The 23,405-nt window shown below is 36.6% G+C and overlaps 1 protein-coding gene across 2 annotated transcripts in view; it reads left to right on the top strand.

Moving 5' to 3' along the window:
* The window catches only part of LOC128207496 (uncharacterized), an 81,294-nt gene that overhangs the window by 47,382 nt on the left and 10,507 nt on the right, over positions 1-23,405 (top strand). For both annotated transcript variants that reach the window (XR_008256719.1, XM_052910451.1), the window contains exons 68-102: positions 633-812; positions 1,118-1,759; positions 2,277-2,396; positions 2,642-2,824; positions 3,344-3,472; positions 3,940-4,248; positions 4,798-4,980; positions 5,311-5,442; positions 6,504-6,689; positions 7,164-7,472; positions 8,071-8,214; positions 8,848-9,030; positions 9,575-9,694; positions 10,453-10,635; positions 11,160-11,288; positions 11,595-11,786; positions 12,044-12,172; positions 12,675-12,857; positions 13,504-13,641; positions 13,974-14,122; positions 14,742-14,910; positions 15,075-15,257; positions 15,603-15,917; positions 16,258-16,389; positions 16,585-16,908; positions 17,406-17,720; positions 18,164-18,346; positions 18,488-18,610; positions 18,958-19,140; positions 19,414-19,563; positions 20,826-21,008; positions 21,399-21,521; positions 21,887-22,084; positions 22,435-22,581; positions 22,993-23,334. Coding sequence is in view for 1 of the 2 variants with exons in the window: in XM_052910451.1 (XP_052766411.1) it covers positions 633-812; positions 1,118-1,759; positions 2,277-2,396; positions 2,642-2,824; positions 3,344-3,472; positions 3,940-4,248; positions 4,798-4,980; positions 5,311-5,442; positions 6,504-6,689; positions 7,164-7,472; positions 8,071-8,214; positions 8,848-9,030; positions 9,575-9,694; positions 10,453-10,635; positions 11,160-11,288; positions 11,595-11,786; positions 12,044-12,172; positions 12,675-12,857; positions 13,504-13,641; positions 13,974-14,122; positions 14,742-14,910; positions 15,075-15,257; positions 15,603-15,917; positions 16,258-16,389; positions 16,585-16,908; positions 17,406-17,720; positions 18,164-18,346; positions 18,488-18,610; positions 18,958-19,140; positions 19,414-19,563; positions 20,826-21,008; positions 21,399-21,521; positions 21,887-22,084; positions 22,435-22,581; positions 22,993-23,334 (6,993 nt within the window). In the remaining variant the exon portion in view is untranslated. The remainder of the gene's footprint in view (positions 1-632; positions 813-1,117; positions 1,760-2,276; positions 2,397-2,641; positions 2,825-3,343; positions 3,473-3,939; positions 4,249-4,797; positions 4,981-5,310; positions 5,443-6,503; positions 6,690-7,163; positions 7,473-8,070; positions 8,215-8,847; positions 9,031-9,574; positions 9,695-10,452; positions 10,636-11,159; positions 11,289-11,594; positions 11,787-12,043; positions 12,173-12,674; positions 12,858-13,503; positions 13,642-13,973; positions 14,123-14,741; positions 14,911-15,074; positions 15,258-15,602; positions 15,918-16,257; positions 16,390-16,584; positions 16,909-17,405; positions 17,721-18,163; positions 18,347-18,487; positions 18,611-18,957; positions 19,141-19,413; positions 19,564-20,825; positions 21,009-21,398; positions 21,522-21,886; positions 22,085-22,434; positions 22,582-22,992; positions 23,335-23,405) is intronic.

Below are 23,405 nucleotides of genomic sequence, written 5' to 3'. Positions count from 1 at the left end.
TAACATGTATTGCACCCTCCCTTCATTTACTGAATGATTTATCAAAATTTCTTGGGTTTTTTTCAGTCCTATTTTAATGGGCTGATTAGATCATTTATTTTAAACAGTTACTAAGGGCGTAGTAATGCAATTTTTGTGTTAGTCACACCAGCTATGGAGTCGAGGGTGTATCCCCCATTTTCCTCAGTTTTCACCAGTTTTACAATTTTTAGCAATAAGTTCTTTCAATATTTCATATTATATTTCAATATAAGTGTTTCACAAATGATCAGTCATATTGACCAAAATATTAAAATTGACCGAAGGCAAAAGACTGGTCAGTTGTGATTTTGCAGTAAATATGCACTGTATATCATCTTACAGCTTATAAGTAAATTAACTGTTTTAAATTTTTGCAATGAAATCCTCCGTTATGACATGATTCCAGTCTGTTAAAAGCCGGGTCAATATAGTGTTTTATTCTTTCTTTGAAAACTGCACTTTAGTTTATTTATAGATCATGTTTTAATTCTAGATATGAACTAGTCATGTATTATGCTGTATTTAAATTTGTGATAACTTGCTGAGGTTTAAAATTTGCAAAATTAAAAAAATCTTTTGTACATCAATTATCCAATGGGTATGTATTACAGTTGACTATACGTGCCGAGAGTCGTCTTCGCAGCGCATTTGCCACAGTGAGAATCCTGATCACTAGACAGGTTGACCAGCCCCCGTTCTTTGTCAACACGCCCTACAGACGTACCATCAATTACGACCAGGCTCTCAACCAGACCATCATGTCCGTCACTGCTCGGGACTCGGACCTTGTGGTATGCTTTAACAGATATTCACAAAACTTAAATGAGAAAAACCTATCCAGGGCTGGTATTCAATATTGGTCTTAATTGGATCCAAGAACGATGTAGCTAGTCGGATTAATTAATTAACTAAAGTATGATTTTCTAGAGCTTGATGATTAAAACAAAGATCTGGGTCATGAAGTATTTAATGCTTTTGTTAAAACATTAAATAAAACTTAAAGGCATGTTTCAGCTCAATTGATGTCAATGACATGCTCAATTATCCTTTCCCTGTAAATTTTTAAAATACTGAAATTAATGCGCTGGTGTTTCAGGGACAAATACGGTACAGGACTCTGGGCTTCTTCCCTGCTACGGACTACTTCAGCGTCGACTCTGTGACTGGGGCAGTCAGAATTTTCCGATCAGTTCGCAACGAACAGTACAGCTCCCTGCTGTACGTCCTAACTGTTGAAGCATACGACACTGCTTTCCCACTTGTCATGGCACAGGAGGACATATTGATTGATGTTGTACGCAATCCCAACAGTCCAGTATTTTTGGAGACCTTCTACCGAAGAACACTATCGGAGAATGTTCCCCTAGGAAATTTTGTCCTTTGTGTGAATGCCAGTGATGCTGATGGTGATACTTTGTCGTACGAAATGTTCGATAACCAGAACCAGTTTGATACTCAGTTTGCTTCACAGTTCTTCTTCCTGACTTCGCGTGGCTGCCTTTATGTCCAGCGTTACTTGTACGAGTCTACACTAGACACCTATACCTTCACCATCCGTGCTCGTGACCACGCATACCCAGAAAAGTTTGGCTCGGCAACTGTTCAGATTGAGATTACGCGAGATCGTTTTGACCCACGTTTCGACATTCAGGATTACTCGATCACAATTACTGAGACTTCCCCTGTAAATAGCTCAACGCCAATCATTTCAGTCAGGGCCACAGATAATGATCTACAGGTAAATAATCATACTGTATGTAGGTCAGTGACCTAGTGACCTATTTATAAAAGCATGTTGTAAAAGTATTATAAAGAAATTTTAATTATATTTTTACAAAATTCTAATCGCGGTTTGGCTGTTTATTGTAAATAGTGTTGAATTTTCGATTAAAAAAAAAATGTTAATATAAATGATCAGTAGTTCTATTTCCTGCTGACTGAATCTGGATTTGAGCGAGAAATGATCGGTTTTATTTCAAATTAATGTAGAATTGATTAGTGTATTAAAAAAATTACTATTTTATGATTGAATGATAGTCCTTTTTGAGGATTCCAATTGTTGCCATATTTTTCAAGTAACATGGTTTTGCCAGCTTGGAGTATACAGCTTCCAGCTCAAAACTATGACAGTACAATTCAATCTCTACGGAAATTGTTATGTCTCGGTAGCGTTTTTGTGCAAAATCCAGCTGAAACAGTTTCCACAAGACTTGCATTGTAGTTATCTCTGACATGTAATCAACTTGGTATTTCAGGATCGCATGGTCTACAAGGCCACAGGTGATGGCTCGGCACTTTCGTTCTTCATGATAAACCAGAACGGACAGATCTTTGTCAAACAGAGCTTACTCAATGAAATCCAGTCCTTCTACCTCGTAAGATAATTTTGATGAATACTAAGGGGCATAATTATATATATTTCCATAATAATTATGATTTAGTTTGTTAGTGAACGAAACTGGTAAGAGTTGATTGTTTTTTTTTTCTTAAACACTGTGGAATCATTGACATTTATGATTAAATATGCTAGCCCTTGTGTTTGATGTTCTATAAACTTCAAGGGTTCCACATACAATGGAGTTCAGGAATGTAAATATAATATATAAGCTTTACCTTGTAGATGACCCTACGAGCCTATGACAGCTTCTACCCCTACACCTACGGCTTTGCCAATGTACGCATCAACGTTATCCGCAACCCGAATGCCCCCGTGTTCAGTTTGCCGAGTTACGAGGTCAGGATCAACGAGAACTTCCCTCTTGGAAATAGGGCAGTTGACGTCCAAGCTTCTGATCAGGATGGGGTAAGTGTCTATGTAGGAACTGAGGGCTTAGTAAAAGATGGATTTGCTCCATAAACCCCAGTCTTGCGTTAAGCCTTATAAATGGTGTGAGGTTAGTTTTGTTTTAATTAATTTCTTTTTAGCTCGATAGTGATAAAAACTGACAGCGTATAGAATCATGCTCTAGTCTGTTTCCTGTGTAGAAACCGGGACTGGTGTCCATCTTAAGCGGCCATGAAAAAGTACCCTTGTGGGGATCAAACCCACAAACAACCTCTTTGGTGAGAGGCGGATACCTGTACCACTAGACTACTCTCACCCTTTGGTTTGAGGTTCAATACCCATGAAAGTTATGTTTGTTTACTGCGGGTACAGACTGAATATTCACGGCCACATGGTTCTTTTTTGACTTCAAACAAAGAAACATTTTAGAAATATGTGATAATTTAATTAATCCATCTATGACATCAATATGTTTAACTAGATTAATGAAAGGCAATCTACAAATGTGTAGCAAAGATTTTGTTTATATGGTTACAGGACCGTATAACATACAGGATGATCCCAACCAGTCTGAATGCAAGCGACTACTTCCTTGTCAACTTTGACAATGGTGATGTCTATGTGAGGCGCGAACTTTACAGGAACACAGCTATTAACAGATACACGGTCAGTGCCTCAGGATTTTGTGTTAAGCTTTTGGGGATGAAAATAAATGTTTTATCATAGCTTTGGTGTTATCGTCAGCAGTCGTGTTGCCTGCGTCGGATGTTTTTGATGGCATTCACTCCAAAATTTTCGATGAATATTGGAACACATGTTGCCAAAGACAAATTGCATATGTAAAAGAAGGCAGGTAACTCAGTAACTAATAGTTATTGAGTTATTGCCCCTGTTTGACTAATTAAGACAAAAAAAGACGTTGGTGCGTTCACTCTTTGGGGCTAATATATACCTTATATTTTGATTAAACTGAAGCATAAAACATGTACATAAAAGAACTGAATGAATTGGCGTGTACGATTATTGTATACTTTTATTGAAAAATAATTTTGAATAATAAAAAAATCCAATAAAAGTTAAAACTGAAAATAAGTTGAAAATAATTGTACTTATTTATCCAATTGTACATACAGATGATTGTACAAGCCAGTGACAACCGCGGGATTAACACACGTTACACGAACGTGTCCGTGACGATCAACGTTGACAGGAACCAGCCTCCGTTCTTCGTAAACACACCATACAGGTTTACTGTCTCAGAGCAGACAGACCTCAGCACGAGTTTGTACCGTGTAACGGCAACAGACGGCGACCTGATCGGTGATATCGTCTACAATGTGCTCGGAGACAGCTACACTCCTGGCTACTTCACAGTCGACTCCACCACTGGTATCGTTTCTGCGATATCTGATATCCGACTTGACAACAAGATCTCTTACACTGTAAGGCTTCGTTTTTATAATAATATTTAGTAGTGTATTTCTAAAATTTAATTTTTGAAATAGATTCAAGATCATTTGGTCATTACAAAATGCTAATTGGAAAGCCTTTAGTGGGAAATAAGGAGAATCTATTGATGACATCTTTTAAAAAAAAATAAACAATTGTTAAACCAGTCCTTTTTTTGGTCAAACCAAATATTTTCATTTTTTTTTGTTATCTTGAGCAATTTGTACATTAAACTTTTGAAGTATTAAAAATAATACTGAGTTTTTAATTTGTTGTTGATTTTAATAGTCCAATACTGTTCAGCTTCCATATATATTAATTTTGCTTCTTTCTACTTTTAATGTAATGTAGGGGGTTTTGGGCCCAAATTCTGCTCCTTAAAAAGTATATATTTTTCTCCTGCCTATGTGTTTTTGCTTGGAAGTTAGAAGAAAATAATGTTTATAATCATATTCTTTAGAGATGCAACTCAAGTTCAGTTACACCATGTATTTAATTTATTTCTCATGTTCTATATTAAATTTTGTTGGGTCTGTTATTAGCTACGTGTGGGAGCTTATGACTCGGCCATTCCATATGAGGTTGCCACGGCAACTGTCCTCATCTCGGTTACAAGGAACCCAAGTGGACCAGTCTTCAGGGAAGAACCGTACCGAGTGACGCTGGCCGAAGCCACACCAGTTGGCAGTAGTGTGTACAGGGTCACTGCCAATGATGCAGACAATGTTAGTAGAAGCAGGATTTTTGTCTAATAATTTTTCAACAGTTTATGTAGGACCAAAACCACTGGCGCCAGATAAACTCAAATTATTTTTTAAGTCTATAGACCGAACAAAGTGCATATTTATGAAATTACAAATCAATAATTGTACACATTTTAGGCATTGTAATTTTTAGCTTTGAATTATAAAAACAAAACAAAAACAAAACTGAGTTTGAAAATCCAGTGCCAGTGGACCATAACTTATGAAATGCAAATAGTTTTGGCATCAAGTTAAAAAGAATCATTGTCAAATGTTATTTGCATCAATTAATATTCAATCTTTTTCCTCCAGGATGTGATTCGGTACAGCATAGTGGACAATGGGTTTAACAGTATCGCTAGCACACACTTCTACCTCCATCCTGACAATGGACAAATCTGGCTGGTCCAAGCCCTTGACGACTTCACTCAGACACAGATTAACGTAAGTTAAAAAAAAATCGTAAATATAATTGTAAACATTTTAAGCTGAATCGGCTTAGGTAGATTATTTCACTTAATCAAAATACAAACTTATCAAATTTGATTTCAATAAATGAAAAATTGTTAATTGTGATTATTGTAAACATAATTCCTATTTAAAATCTCTAAAAATATATATATATAACACAAATGCTGCTTTAATGTTTTAAACAAAAGTATTGATAGATTCTAACCAATATTGGCATGAATCTATCAACAATTCATTGGTGGGTTCATAAAAATACCAACCATAACCATGAGTAATTGCATGTTTTATTGCAGCCAGAAATAATTGAGGTAAACTGGTGGCTAGTTAAGCTTTTCTTGTAGAAGCTTTGATAGAAAAAGTTAGTTATGACAAATAATCTTTAAAAAGACGAAATTTCATGTTGAAAAGAAATTGCCAGGAAGTACCTTGTACCCCTTTTGCGAGAAATTCTGTTTTTTATGCTTCCATCCTTAAAGATATGCATTCAATTCATTTTTAAAACAAACCCATAAAATAAAGGTTCCCTACCCGCAAATAACGTTTCCTTTTTAAATGTGTTTTTTTTTGTATTTCTTGTTCCTGCTGCAAAGTTTGGCATATATTAGTCTTTAATGATGTATTTGGGTATATTTTCTGCATATTCTTTTTATCATATTATACTGAAACCAGAATAGTTCTCTAAGCTCGTTATAAAGAGCTTTAGATTTAGGAGGAATTTTGGCTGGGTCTTGAAAATGACCCGCTCCCTGCTGCATCCCTTACCACAAATGTTTGATTGGCTTAACAAAGGAGTTCAAATTTGAAGCTTAGTCTATCCCTGTATTACTCTAATTTTCTACAGATGAGTATTAGTGCATCTGACCAGCTCAACTCAGAACGTATTGAAATAGTAGTTCAATATGAAGCTTAATCTACCTCCAAATTTTATTTTCTACAGATAAATGTCCATCATCTGATAAGCCCAACCCAAAATGCATTTTTGAATAGTAGTTCAATTTGAAGCTTAATCTACCCCCGAGTTTTATTTTCTACAGATAAATGTCCGTGCATCTGATCAGCGCATCCCAGAACGCGTCGATGACTCTACTGTGATCGTGACCATCATACGTGACCTTAACCCACCTGTGTTCACCAACGAGCCTTACCAGGTCTCTATCTTGGACAGTCAATCCATTAACCAATCCATCTACACTGTGCGAGCTGTCGATCAGGATCTCCAGGTATATTTTGTTTAAAATGTTCTAGTGTTGGAATGTTTTTGATGGGTGTTACAGGGTTTGTAGATGACTGTAAAGTAAAAAGGCGAGATCCCATGGCTTGATATTCCAGGGACTGGTCAAAATACGAGCATTAAGAATATCGAGCCAAGCCGAATCGCTTAATGTTGTTTTGAAAGTCTTGTTTACCTTGTTTGAAAGAGTATTTATTGGACCAGTTCTGAACGATTGGTGATGCAGCGTTTATATTTGAGGCATGATATATTAATGTATAGATGCGAACTATGTGATGCAAACAAATATTTGTAAATATTGTATATCATCTTGAGTATGCAGAATATTTGAATCCTTAAGAGAAGAAAATCAAAAGAAAATTGTTAGGATATTAATTTTATTAACTTACAAATTGCATGAGTTACTGATGTTATGGAAAGAATGTACTCATAATTTACAAAAATATTTTGTTTGAACTTGCAGGGAACGCTGATGTTTGAGAGTATTGGTATTTACCCAGCGCAGACGTTCTTCAGTGTTAACAACAACGGCAACGTGATTGTTTCCCGATCTTTGAAGGAGGACAGTGTAGGTAGGGAGCGTTACACACTCCGACTGATCACCTATGACTCGGCAGACAGCAGACTGCAGGACACATCTGATGTTACAATTTTGGTTACACGCAACCCAAGCACGCCGCAGTTCTCAGAATTCTCCTACAGTCGTTCGGTCAGCGAGGCATTCCCACTCGGCAATGCTGTGCTTACCATCACTGCTACAGATCAAGACGGAGTAAGTGAACCAATATAACTAGGGAAGGCTTCAACTTGATTAACAATAATTTTAAATTGATGTTTGATTTTTTAAATCTATTTAATATATTATCATAATTCCTAAATGAAAAAAACGATCAATGTACATGTATGACCGTTCAAAGTTAGAAAAAAGTGAGTTTTAAATGTATATAATTATTTCATCCGAATAAGGTTACAAGCATCGGATATCTATTACTCAAAAATATCAATGTGTCATTGAAAAAACAAATCTTTTATTACAACAAATTGCCAAAATAGCGGATTTTGCCATTGAAACTCTTTTAGAGAGCATATTGTACATTTGCAGGCCAATACATGTAGAAAAAATTTACCTCCCCTTGTGTATAATATATTCTTGATTCAGATCCTTGGTATGTTAACTAGCTCTAACTAATCTTAACTCAGTTGAATTTTAAAAAACAAATTTTGTTCTGATTACTATAAACCTACTCGCCCAATGAAGCTAAAAATATAATTCATATTGCATGGGTGAATTGTATTGAATAATCTTATCATTCATAATAATCATACGCCTATACTTCTATTGAACATTGCTTTGACATGATGTTTTTCAGGATGATGTCACATACTCGATGCTTGCCGACACAACAGGAAGTCTGACAGGAAGTAGCTCCATGGAGTTCTTTTACCTGATGCCAGGAACTGGACAGGTCTTCCTCAGGAAATCTCTCACAGAGGCACCACTTAACCAGTACTCGGTACGTGCTCAAATATATTAGGTTTTAGTCGAGGCTTTTTTATACCGTACAGTCAAAACTCACTGCTATGTTGAAGTTGCTGACCTCAGGAAATATTTAGAGATAACAAAACATTCGATATAACTGAAATACTACATGTGTAACTACAACCAACACATTCGAAAACACTGAAATACTACATGTGTAACTACAACCAACACATTCGAAAACACTGAAATACTACATGTGTAACTACAACCAACACATTCGAAAACACTGAAATACTACATGTGTAACTACAACCAACACATTCGAAAACACTGAAATACTACATGTGTAACTACAACCAACACATTCGAAAACACTGAAATACTACATGTGTAACTACAACCAACACATTCGAAAACACTGAAATACTACATGTGTAACTACAACCAACACATTCGAAAACAGTTTGGCATAACCAGAACATCGAGATAACAAGTTCAACATAGCAAGGTTCGTCTGTATTTGAGGAATAATTAAGTTGAAATCGTTGAATTTAGAATGGATATATTTCAGGAGTTTAGCTTCTAAGAATTTGTGTTTACCTCACAGTGCTCTTGTAACATAATCGGATTAAAGGGTAAGTAATCATCTACTTACTTCTTACAGTTTGCTGTACGTGCTACTGACAACGGGAACCCAAGACGAAGCACAGACGGATCAGTGACCATCCAGATCACCAGGGCTGTACTGCCTCGGTTCTTGAACACGCCATACTCCACCTCCGTACAGGAGAACAGTGTTAACGGAACTCGCATCTATACTGTTACTGCTACTGATGCTGATGGACAGGTACTGTATATAAATGTATTGGAAGTTTTTAGTTATACAAAAGTTGCCATTAAATAAAGAAGATAGAACCTTTTCGCTTTCACCCCTCAGTTTGGTGGCATACAGTGTTTGCTCTCAGCTTGGCCCACAACTTAAAAACACATTCTTGTGTTACATCAATCTACCCAAAGGCCAGAAGCCAGTAACATTAGTGTTGACCGGTAGAGATTCCTGGGGTACATGAATGAGGCATGGTAGGCTTGGACTTAAACTTAAAAAAATTCTCCAAGGGTCACTATTTTATATTGTTTTTTTCACACAATACAAATATATATCCCCGAGTACATTTTTTGTATAATTTTTTTGTATATATAGTTTTTTATACAAAACTATACGATCCTTCATATTTTCAATTAGGGCCTATTAATTTAAATATACCACAGATCTTTCATAGATATTTCATGCTGATTGCAATCTCTTGCCAACAGCATGAATCATTAATTTTTGATAAATTGTTTGTACTATTGTTAATAAGATGAATCTGAATCTCTTCTTCCCTGAACAGGGTCAAATGATGTACGAGGTGATAGGAACTGGCGCAGCTCCCAGCTTCTTCTTTGTTGGCACTGACGGACAGATCTTCACTCGTGGAGTGCTGTCAACGGACAAGGCCCTTCAATATACAGTTAGTCTGCATAACTGACTTGATGCCTTTCTACCCTGATAGAAATTTCATGCCTTACGACTCTGATAGAAATATTCAAAGTTGTTTTACCAATGGAAATATTTACTAATCACATGATAACTCATAATAAATTAATGGACTTGAACTAGCATTCAATACATTCTTTTGTTTATGTAAATACTTATCCAGGGCAGGCCCAATCAGATTTCAGCTTCGTATTAATTGTTGAGGGCAGATCTTATCAGAATTCAGCTTTTCAACAGTTGATATATATCCACACTATATTTGTTGTCATAAGCTGTTTGTCTAAGGTTTGGAAGTAAATATATGGGATAATATAACAACCAAGTTCTGTTATTTACTTGCAGCAAAGTTCTTTCATTTCTTTTATGAATATGTCGAGAAACATTAACATCAAAACTGCAACCGAAAAATAGTTTTGCTAGTATCAGACCTTACATCTTTAAACAGTTTGATCAAAATTATAGTAAATGAAAAAGGATCATTTAAAACACTTATACTGTATAACTGTTTTACATTACTGCAGGTACTTTTTGTTGAAGCATATAAAATACTAAAGTAACTGACCTGCTGCTACTTATTCTATTTAAAAATCATTCATTTTCAAAAATTTTAACAGACCCTATTGCAATTTGAACCGGCCATTTTTGCGGGCAGCTGGTTCTTATTGAGGGCTCTGTATTGTAAATTGATATCAGTCAGAATTTGATTTACTAACGATCAATTTGTTTTTACAGTTGAGACTGATTGCCTATGACAGTCTAACTCCTGGCCAGCGAGCAACGGCAGACGTCACAATTGGTGTACAGCGTAACGTTAACTCGCCCAACTTCAATCCAGACAACTACATTGAGGTTATCCCAGAGGAAACTGCAGTGGGTGCATCAATCCTTCGAGTAACAGCCACAGATGCTGACAATGTAAGTGGAAGGTTGAAGTGAAGGTTAAGAGTGGTCTAATGGTTAAGGTGTCCACTTCTCACTGAGGAGGTCATGGGTTCAAGCTCCTGGAGTGATAAGATCTCTTGAGTTCTGAAAGGACACTGGTGTTTATTTTTTTAGAGGTTAAGGTGTCCACCTCCCACCTAGAGGTTACGGGTTTGAGCCCAACGGGGGACTTGTCAAAAAAGACACCAGTTATGTTTTTTGTAGGCAAACTATGTAAATTTGAAATTAGAAAAATATGCATTAACTGGGAAAGAAACATGTGAAGAAGCAATGTGATACATCAGTAATTAAGATTCAATGCATTCTACACAACGATATCAACTTAATGTATGTTCTTGACAATTTTCTTGCTATAACTTATTTGTTATCTGGAGTCTGGTCCCTTTAATTCTTATCATAATGTATCCTACAGGACATTCTTGCCATGCATCCTTCAGATTGTAGGGAGAAAATTCATAAGGAGAACACATATTCTGACATTAATGTATCATTTTCAGGATTTCCTTACATACAGCCTGAGCGGGGACTTCAACAATGACTGCACGGACACTTTCTACATCCGGGAGACCACCGGGGAGGTTTACCTTGCCAGATCTGTGCTCAACACCGGGGATGTCTCATTTACAGTAAGAATTATATTATGATCATGGTTTAACATACACCTGGGCTGTTGGAACACACCGTCTATCAAGGTTTTGAGCTTACATATTTATATATAGGTGTTATTAGGTCTTTAAGCTTATGATATTCATGGCATGGATGTCGTAGAGGTTTTATTTACATATTCATGTATGCATTTGCCTTAATTTATACATGTTCATGTATGTTTGCCATAATTTACATATTCATGTATGTGTTTGCCTTAATTTACATATGCATGTATGTATTTGCCGCCATTTACATAATCATGTATGTTTTTGCCTTATTAACAGTGCACAGTGACTGTATCAGACAACGGTTACCCAAGCAACAACATCGACACTGCCTTAATAACCATCCGAATCAGTCGTGACGTTGCCCTCCCGGTTTTCACAAACAATGCTCGCTATGTGGTCACCATTAATGAGGACCGTCCCGTTGCCAGCAGCATCATCAGTGTGTCTGCCTCTAGGCAGGGTCTGCTGGTCAGTACCAATAAATACAGGACATTCAATTCAACTTAGTGTTTGCTTCTAACTGATATTACTATATTTATCATTATCAACTGCCAAAAATTCTTGCCCGAAAAGTAAATCTGTTTATCCTCTCATTGCGTCCTGTATAGCATATTAGAGATTTAAGCTTTTTTCTCCTATTTTTCACAAATATTTTTGCTTGCATCCTGTATACGCTAGCATTCTATATTCAATGATTTACGGAATCGATTTTCTCCTTTTTTTAGGGCCGAATCTCATATGAGGAGATTGGAGACTATCCAGGCCAAAGCTTCTTCGATGTAAACAGCCTTAGCGGAGACGTTACTGTACAACAGGACCTGAGAAATGATGCCATCCGTCTGGGATCATACATTGTATGATACTGCAATTTTACCTATTGTATTGAACATGTTGTTGAGAAAATTCTCAATAGATCAGAAAAGAAACAAATTGTAAAATATTTAATATGATAAAAGTTTGTTAAAGAATTATACAACTTGTAAATATAGCTCCAAGCGAGTGATTTGCAGTTTAACCCTTAGGCTGCTGATGGCGATTTTAAAGGCTTTGCAAACAGCTTGGAACCTAACCAGACGCCGAGTAACTCGGCGCCTGGTCAGGTTCCAAGCTGTTTGCCACTCAGTCAATATATCCCCAAAGTTTTAAGTAAATTGAAAGAAATTTAGAATAAAGCAGACGACATTTTTGAGCAGACGACAATTTACCCAGCATGCAAAGGGTTAAACAAAAAAATGGCAGTAAATATCATACAATTGAAAAGAGTTATCAACTCTTAAATTAGCTGTTTATAAATAAATCAACAACTTTCAAAGAACTTCAATAAGTATCATTGTACTTTTGGTTTGTGTGTTTCAGCTGCGTGTGGTTGCCTATGACACAGATGTGCCCCGTCTACGCTCGACTGCTGAAGTATTCATCACTGTTGTGAGGAACCTGTACGATCCCATCTTCGTTCCACAGATCTACAGAGTTACCATTGATGAAACAACGCCTGTCAACCAGTACATTGTCAAACTGAATGTCTCTGATTCTGATGGTGTAGGTTCTGTTTATTTGGCCTTATAATTATTTTCAGTTTTAATTTTTGAACCTCATAAGGATCACTCACTCTCGATTTTTGGAATGCTGATTTGACATAGAAATTCAGTATGAGTCGAAGGTTACATTGTAAAACTGATTTTAAATTAATGGTTGAATACTTTATTTGTTAAATTGGTTTTCAATGCTGTACTTAGATCTGCATTTGTCCGGTTTAAGATTCATTTTGAGCTTAAGAAAGAGGTTTGATTTGCTCGATAATTATATATTTTCAACAATCTGCATAAAAATATTATTTTGTGTCTTTCATTGGATCTATGTATCACTTACAGAATTCTTCTCAAAATTAAAATTATTATCCACCCATTCTTACAGCAAGTAAGCATTTTAAATAGTTCAACATGAAAATGGCGTGCTCAGGGTTCTGTTTTAATAAGATATCTTGGTTGTAAACCTTATGCCACTGAGTGCTCTGAGGTTCATTCGTGAAGTTACCATCGGGAACAAGTTCATAAATGTCTTATGTCATAATGTATTGAAACACAGTTTACGCTAAAAACAAGATAACACCTGGAAATTTACGATCGTAAGCCTAATACAATCTTTTAATTGAAACATGGTCCAAGAATTTTAAGATAATTTTCAGGATCAGCTGACATGCTCCCTGACAAGTGAGACCGGAAGTTTCGGGCAGACAACATACTTTGATGTTGACGCTCGGGCATGTATTGTGTTCGTAAACAGGAACCTCGTTAGCGATCTGACCGACAGACAGGAATACACTGTAAGTTCAGAGTTAAAGTATTTGCAAACCATGAAGCTTACATTAGTTGCAGCACTCAGCAGCCATTTTAACTTTGTTTTTGTTTATTATTGTTTTGTTGGATAGAACTGTGATATCCACGAAGCATTTGGATGCAGTAAGAGGTAGCTATATTAAATATGGTAATTGTTCCTTAGTATTGAATTCAGGATGTTGGATTATTTGAAAATAGTTATTACGATTTCGACTGCATCTACATATATAATGAGTTTATTACAAAATCTTTAGAGTTATAGTTAAGATTTGACAACTCGACAAGATCACCCTAACTTAATTATTTTTCTATTTTCTAGTTGACTGTGAGAGCCACAGACAATCGATTGGAAAACACCAAGTTTGGAACTGCAACGGTTTACGTGACCGTTCTACGCGACCTCTCACCACCTAGATTCACCAACCTGCCATTCTCAATTGACATTAACGAGCAGACCACTATTGACACGTAAGTCTTTTCTTAGGGTAACGGTGAAAGTTGGCAGAATTGATACAAGTCCTTCGTTTTTCAAATTGTTTTAGAACTTGGTTATTTTCTTTGCATGACATTACAATTATCTATTATTTTATCCTATACCTAGTCTAAAAAAATGCATATTGGACATGTCTAGCTGAGCTTTTTCAATAGTCTATCGATATGTTTTGTACATAACCCGTATATTTTTACGTCAGAATTGGATTAATATTCAACTGATAATTGTTAATATCAATGATTCTTCAGAGCTACAAAACCTTTTTATTGAAGTTTATTGTACACCCTTATGTAATTTTGTGTCGAGTACATCTTGGTTTCATTCAATGAAGTGTAATAGTCAAAGTTTACTGGCACATTCAAGTGCAAATGAACATTTATTTTACATGCACAATAGGCATAATTTTAAGTGCAGAAATCAATCAACAACACTGCTGAGCTGTTAAAATTCTTTGCATAATAAAACACTTGTCACGGAAAATTCTTCTACTTAGGAGTGATTCCAAACCGGTCCACACCACAACCATCTACGATTTGGTCAAACTGGTTGTTTCATTGAAATGGCACAATTATCTAATTATTTGGATGTTCACAGATCTGTGTACAAGGTGACGGCTACTGATGACGACCTGGAGGGCAGCATTGTGTACGCGCTGGTTGGACAGTTCCCCGTGCAAAGCTTCTTTGATCTGGACACTGCCACTGGACAGGTTACACTCCGCAATAGCCTGTTATCAGACAACACACAGAACACCATATACACTGTAAGTTATAACCTCCCTTTTATTAAGATACTTCATTTTTAGCTTTGTCCATTTTTCAATGTAAATATTTATTGTTTTTCTACATCGCGCCTGAGAAACTATTTATTAAAGGTGTTTTGTGAATAGTTCATGTGTTGACATATGATTAATCTTTTTCCCTCCAGGCAAGGTTTATTGCGTATGACAGTATGAACCCAACACAGCGTGCCCAGTCTGACCTCACCATCCGAGTGACCCGCAACCAGTTTGGCCCTGTGTTCAATCCAAGCTCATACATTGAGACCATTGCTGACACATATGAGGTCGGAGCTACTGTGCTCACTGTCACAGCCACTGACCAGGATGGGGTATGTATATCTTATTGATGATCATATCATACGATCAATATTTCAAATAATTCATTCCTTGTTGCAACGATTTATTGTATTCCATCAATTGCTTGGCATGAAATATCACTTGCCGAACGCTTGTTTATAAGATTGCCTATGGTATTTAAGCATTAAACAAAGAATATACTCTTTTTTTTAAGATACTAAATGTTCCTTGTTTCCATTTTTTTTTTAAAAGTAGAAACTATGAAAATAAATTAATCTTTATAAAGAAGACATTAAAGTAATCTGTTAATGCTGTTTAAAATAATGTGAATTTATAAAAGATATCTTTCAAAAATATCATTTCAATGTTTTTTCTAGGACTCCGTTTACTTTACTCATGGTGGTGATGCTACTGACCAGGAGTTCTTCTACGTAAGCCCAAACACTGGTGCCATTTTGCTGCGAAAATCTCTTTCAAATAGCGTCCGCAGCCGATTTACATTCACTGTTACTGCCGTTGACAATCGACCGCTCAGCGTACAGAAGACATCTCAGGCTAGTGTGACGATTAACGTGTTGAGAGACAGCGGACCGCCACAATTCGTCAACACACCATACAGGACGACCATTCCCATCAACCAGGGCATTAACACAACCTTCTATACCGTCAGCGCTATCGATAATGACCTAAAGGTATATTGGTTATCTTTTATTTTTATCAGTTGTGCTTTGTACACTCGGTCCAACATTGATAAAATAAATAGAAATGTATCAATATAAATATAATATCTCATTTTATATTTTTCTTATATATTTAATGTGCCATCAGCTGGTCAATATTTTCTGTTTGTGGCAAGCAGGTCAATATACGCCCGGCTTGGAGTCTGGAAAATATTAACTCACTGGTCCATATATTAACCTCATTTCAACTGCCCAGTCTGTAATCATGCATATGGCCTGCAATGTCATGTGTTTATTGTTATTTATAAATGTTTTTATTTGTTAGCAAAATACTGATTTCCTTTTTCTTCAGGGCACCATTGTGTATCGTCTGGATGGCTTTGTGCCAGGTACCAACTACTTCGGCTTGAATACTGCCACCGGAGACATTTACGTTACCAACAGTCTTGCTCTTAGCCAAATAAACACCTATCAAGCATTCACGGTATGACTTTCAGATTGTTATAAGATAACTCATTATACTGAAGAAAATTGTGACTTTCTTTTGTCAAAATGTCAAAAAATCATAATTTATGAGCTTCATAAAATACAATTATTAAGAGCACTTGGTAATGTCCTTTGTCTTTAATCCATTAAATAACATGTAGAATAAGACTGATTTTATAAAATTCTCATTCAGCTTTTGATAACGGCCTACGACAGTGGTGCTCCGCTAGCCAGGGTGCAGGAAACAGTAACCATTACTGTCAACAGGAATCTGAATACGCCCATCTTTGAGAGCCAGAATTACGAGGAAACGGTTTACGATTTTGAGCCAATCGGAAGCAGTGTGGTGGTCGTCAGGGCAACTGATGCTGATACGACAAGTCCTGAGAACTTGATCATGTACGATATTGCATCCACCAGTGTCAACACAGTGAATGAAATGTTCTCCATTCACCCGATCAATGGTCTGATTACGATTAACAGAGCCCTCACAACCGAGTCTTTCAACAACTACAGGGTAAGCTATCAAATAAGATAAAAAAGAGTAGGCAAAACATAGCTCACTAACATAGTTCAGTTGAACTTTGAAACTTGACAATGCAAAGCTTTGCAGTTTTAATCTCATGGTATGTGAGGTTTGGGGTTTGGGTGCAATACTGCTGAAGTCATCGATCTTGATAGGCGGATTTTAACTTCTTTGAATGTAAAACTGTATATACCGGACTGTTGTCTATGAAGCTGATTCATGACATTCCATTTAATGCTTTTATGATGTTGACACTTTTTTTTATAAGTGAAATTTTATGTTTAAAAGGAATTAGTTACTAAGTCACAATATAGATTGATGATCCCCAAAAAAATTTGAATGGGGGGGGGGGTCTGTCACAAATAATATGCTTTTTCGGCTTTCATCAATTAAGGCAAATCGAGTTAAAATTCAACCCATATTGTGCCCCTTAAAAACTCATTGGAGGAAAAACACGTTGAAATAATGCTAACCTTGTATTTCCACAGCTGATTGTGTCCGCTGAGGATCTCAGTTACCCATTCCGCAGCTCGTCCGCAACTGTGAACATTGTCGTGATCAGGAACAATAATGGTCCAGTCTTCACCAGCCTTGGCCGATACGACATCACCATCAACGAGGGTGCCCCAGTCCTCCAAGAGGTTTTGACAGTGACCGCCAACGATGCTGACGAAGGCCTTAATGGTCTTGTCCGATACAATATGATCAACTCTCCAGCCTCGTCAGTGTTTGGAATTGAGTTGGTAACTGGCCAGATCTTCCCACGGGTTTCTCTTCTCGAAGTGTCTGAGGATATCTACCAGGTTAGATTTTTTCATCCAAAGAAAAATGTATATTTACATAGTATTGCAACTAATTGATATTAAAAAAGAATTGGTTATTAATTTTCGCAATATTATTTTTGTACATTAGTCCCTTTTCCTGTTTTTTTTTTCAGTTTAAGCAAATTTCTGAAAGTTTAAAACTTATGGAACTATTGTTAAAACATCTTCAAAGCTGTAAGATAAATCCCTGACTCACACCTATATTTTATGCAACATGTTAGGAGTTTTCAACAAATTTGTCTGAACTAACAGTCTGGTCTAGTAAAATTTGAATTGGTCTGGTCAAGGTTTTTGCAAAATTTACACTAGACAAAGAACGAAAATGAAGGAAAAAGAGTTTTTTTCATTTTGGTAGAAGTCTTGCAATCTCTGATATATGCAGATACAGCAATGAAAATAATATTATCATTGTTTTACCACAGTTCCAAGTACAAGCAACAGACACCGGGATCGTTCCACGATCCAGCACAGCTCAGGTTACTATCCGCATCACACGTGAGGGTAATCCATTCTTCTCCCAGCAAGAGTTCGAGGTCACTATTCCCGAGGACAAAATAGTCGGAACGCAGGTCTTCGACCTTGATGCTGTTGACCCAAGATCTGGTGTAAGTCGAGTTAATTCAATCAATTTACTTGCTATAAGTGAAAAGATTAAGTTAATTTTGAGTGAGTTATGTGCTGAAAATTTAACTACGTTTTGGTTCATGCCTTCGATTTCGGTCAAACAAATATTCTTGCCGTTTCAGTCTGTGCTTGTGTACGATATTTACGGAGATGGTGATGCCGTCACTCAGTTCAAGATTGACTCCGTCACTGGCAGAATTGACCTAGCGGTTTCCCAACTGAACAACAACGTTAACTCCTATGTGGTGAGTAGCTTCCATCATTTACTGTCACATTTATTGTTTAATCAACCAAAACAGGATTCAAGTAAATATTTTCAAGTTTATGAAAAATATCAATACCAGCTGTTTCTGGCAATACTTTCAACATACACTTATCAGTTTATGTAACATACATGGTTACCTATGAGCTGTTTCTGGCGATTGTTTTAACATGAGCTACCAGTATAGGTAACATAGATGGTCACTTTAAAGCTCTTTCAGGCCCTGAACTTAACTGGTATACATAACATAGAATGGCCAGTCTTTGTGAATGTCCTTAAGTACTCTTAAAGCAACTCGACTCAACCAAATTATGGTCGTGATTTTTGTAGGTTCGTGTACGAGCTTACAGACGAGACTTCTTGACCCAAGAGGCACGAACCCTGGTACGTGTGTACATCACCCGTAACAGCGCGTCCCCAACATTCCAACATGGTGACCTCACATTCACTCTTAATGAGGACCAGTCCCTCGGCATGTCCTTCGGAGAAGTTGAAGCCACAGATGCAAATACTGTAAGTCAGGACTTGCGATGTTGATTTTCATTTTCCTATTATATCGAGATAAAGATTGCATAATGATAACTTAAATACCTATTATTGATATCACTTTGAAATGAGTTATAAGTTAATATTTCTACATGTACTGGATTCTTTAAAAAGAATGGAAAACGTGTATCAAATGTCAGATTTGATATGCAGTCATGGTTTAAAATGAATGAAGTTTTGTTATGATTAAAATATCAATGTTCTATCGGAATAAATTTTATCTTCCACCTTCACCACCAGGGCCGCAATGGTGAGATCCGATACAGTATCCGATCAACAGATGCCGATCCCGCTCAGACCCTCGAATATTTCTACGTGAACCCAATTTCGGGCACCATCTCTGTGATAAAGCCTCTGTCTGAGGACACAACATACCCAAACAATTACAGGGTAAGCTAGACTTGTGTAGGTTTCAACATACTTAAACAATAACAGGGTAAGCTAGATTTGTGAAGGTTTTCACATACCTAAACAATAACAGGGTAAGCTAGATTTGTGAAGGTTTTCACATACCTGAACAATAACAGGGTAAGCTAGATTTGTGAAGGTTTTCACATACCTAAACATTAACAGGGTAAGCTAGATTTGTGAAGGTTTTCACATACCTAAACAATAACAGGGTAAGCTAGATTTGTGAAGGTTTTCACATACCTGAACAATAACAGGGTAAGCTAGATTTGTGAAGGTTTTCACATACCTAAACAATAACAGGGTAAGCTAGATTTGTGTAGGTTTCAACATACTTAAACAATAACAGGGTAAGCTAGATTTGTGAAGGTTTTCACATACCTAAACAATAACAGGGTAAGCTAGATTTGTGATGGTTTTCACATACCTAAACAATTACAGGGTAAGCTAGACTTGTGTAGGTTTCAACATACTTAAACAATAACAGGGTAAGCTAGATTTGTGAAGGTTTTCACATACCTAAACAATAACAGGGTAAGCTAGATTTGTGAAGGTTTTCACATACCTGAACAATAACAGGGTAAGCTAGATTTGTGAAGGTTTTCACATACCTAAACAATAACAGGGTAAGCTAGATTTGTGTAGGTTTCGACATACCTGAACAATAACAGGGTAAGCTAGATTTGTGTAGGTTTCAACATACCTGAACAATAACAGGGTAAGCTAGATTTGTGTAGGTTTCAACATACCTGAACAATAACAGGGTAAGCTAGATTTGTGTAGGTTTTCACATACCTGAACAATAACAGGGTAAGCTAGATTTTTGAAGGTTTTCACATGCCTAAACAATAACAGGGTAAGCTAGATTTGTGTAGGTTTCCTTCACATACACAAACAATAACAGGGTTAATTTGTTTTTGAGCACTCGGTAAACATAATGAAGTTGTGTAAAACTGGTTCGTGTCAAGGTTTGGTTAAAGATTTCTACAATTATTAAGATAGTCATTTATTGCATGATAGATAAAAGCAGTCATTAATCACCGAAAATAATTTTACCAAAAAAAAATCAACCCACAAGAAAAGTAATTTATTTATTATTATATACAATGGTAAGAATTACATGTCTTTGATGTCCGGCTGAACATTAAAACACAGAATATGTAAGCGGACATGTTCCTATGTTCAATGAATACTACATTCTTTATATTGCATTGGAATTACTGACTTTTCGTATCTTATTCCAGTTCTACATAGTGGCCGCCGACCAGGGCGTACCAAGCTTATCAGCAGCTGTCCGCGTGACTGTGATTGTTGTCAGGAACAGGAACGGCCCCGTTTTCCGTGCGGAATCGTATGAGCAAACCATCTCGGAATTCCAACCTATTAACACCTTGGTTCTCGCCGTAGCAGCTGATGATGCAGATAATGTAAGAAATGCTTGTTTTGCTGTTTGATATTAAACTATAAGATAATTTCAAAACCTGCTTAAGCAAAGCATTGAATAATGTTATATTGGTGTGTCTCTAATGTCAGTAGAATTGTCTACAATTTACACCATAATGCAATTGGTCAAGGTCATTTAGCAGATTCTAAAGTTACGCCATTAGATAATGCAACCATGTTCTAAATCATATAAAAATTATTTTCCTATGAAAGGCTTTTTTGGTCAGTTGAATGTTTGACAATTGGCCTGTGGTCGTGTTCCCAAGTTAATGAACAAAAACAGTTTCAGGTTTGTTTTTCTGCACATTCTAGTACTTGCATATTAATTATTCAATTTTGCCGTCGAAACCAAGTTGGACTGTTTTGTATTTTAGCACCCTATCACGTACAGCATCATTGCCAGCACCTCCGGCACATTCTTCTTCAACATTAACCCCACCAATGGTGAGATCAGGGTCAACGGAGATCTTTCCCAGACCGGTGTCTCCGTGTTTGAGGTTGGTTTTAGTCTTATATTCATTGTGAACAAGCTTCATTATCATACCATTCCAATGAAATGATTAAATGAACAACCAGGTTGCTGCAGATTACAAACTTAATATATTTGTTTTTCTGTAGTCATATGAAAATGGACCTATTTATTATTAACAATTTCCAGTTAAATATTCATTCACTGTACGTATTACCTCATTATGTTTGTACGTGCAGTCGGTTTTCATGTTGTATGAACAGAATTTATGTGAGAAAAAAGTATTTTCAGCAATTGTTTCTTCAATCAACTTAAAGGATATCTTACGAGGGGAAAAACTGATTGAAAATTCCTATAGCTTTCATTATTCATTGATGACTTGCTTTTATACAGATGACAATTCGTGCCAGAGACAACCCAGGCTCCAACGCAGTTTCCCGCTTTGACACGGCCACTGTGACGATCACAGTGACGAGGAATCCGAACAGGCCTGTGTTCACATCTGCCACCTACAACGTCACCATCTCAGAATACCTTTCTGTGCAACAGTCTGTTATCAGAACTGTAGCTACCGATGCTGATCCAGCTAATGTAAATATGCATTAATTTCATTTGAAGTTTGGAGAGGTAGTGGTTATAATGAGCTCTTTTTTAACAAATTTTACAAAAATAACACATTCAAAGGTATTTTTTTATGTTTTTAATGTTGTTGCCATTATAGCAGCATCATGCAAAAGAAAATCAGCATTTTGAGATTAATATAAAACTTTTCACAAAATTATATCCCCACTAACTCCAATGGCAGGAAATTGTTTAGTTGGAGTTACTCCCCTTGTTTGAATAAAAAATTCTGAAAGAGTATTTGCTTTGCTTGCAATAGATTGTTTAAAATTGTATGTTTTATGTGTTAACATTTAGAAAGATAAACCTCTTATTTTCAGACTCCAAGTGGAACAATCGATTATTCAATTGAGTACATCAGCTCCACACCAACCAACGGGTTTGCCCAGTTTGTAGTCAGCCCCACTGAGGGAAGCATCTACATCAGCCAGCCTCTCACCAGGATTAATGTGCCAGATAACTTCGAGGTAACCTTATAAATCGACAAATTGCCGATTAATTCATAACAGTAGAACCAATTTACTGAATGATTATCAAGTCAAATGATAACCGTGGATGGACAATTCACTTTTGGACTTGATTTCATATGTTCATTCAAATTGTGTCCCAGCCCTCTGCACATTGATTTGGAACAGACGGGCTTAAATTACAAAACAGTGAAAAATATCAATTTGATATTTTACCGTTTGAAACAGTAAATTATTAATTTTATTTCACTGATAAATATCTAGAAACCACTGGAAAGCATAATTATATTAAATCAATTATTTCCCTGAGTAATAATGAGTACAGAATCAATATCAAAACAGGTTATTAGTTGATTTATTTTTTGTTGATTATACTAAACAAATGGTCTTAATTACTGTTTTCTTTCCCAGCTGCGTGTTGTTGCTACAGACCAGGCCTCTCAGCCAAAGTCAGCTACAGCGACAGTGTACATCACCATCATCCGCAACCAGCATGCTCCAATCTTTACCAACCAAGAGGGATACACCGCCTCCATCTCTGACTACTGGGCTATTGGTAGAGACCTCTTCCAGGCGACAGCCATCGATGATGACCGCGATGTTGTGCTGAGTCGAAACACTCCAAATGCTGAATTTGACTACTTGATCGACCCAGATGAATTGTACGCCGCACAGTTTTTTGGAATCAACAAAGATGGTATTCTCTACGTGAAAGCCAACATCCAGGAGGCTGACAAGAGAGAGGAATTCAAGGTAAAATCTTATTCTTGGTTGATACATGACGAAGTAGAATTACCATGTACCATGGGCCATGATTACGAAGA

Source organism: Mya arenaria, chromosome 2, assembly GCF_026914265.1.
Source record: "Mya arenaria isolate MELC-2E11 chromosome 2, ASM2691426v1".
NCBI lineage: Eukaryota > Metazoa > Mollusca > Bivalvia > Myida > Myidae > Mya > Mya arenaria.
The sequence above is the reverse complement of the archived record's forward strand: the minus strand, read 5'-3'. Positions and strand labels throughout refer to the sequence as shown.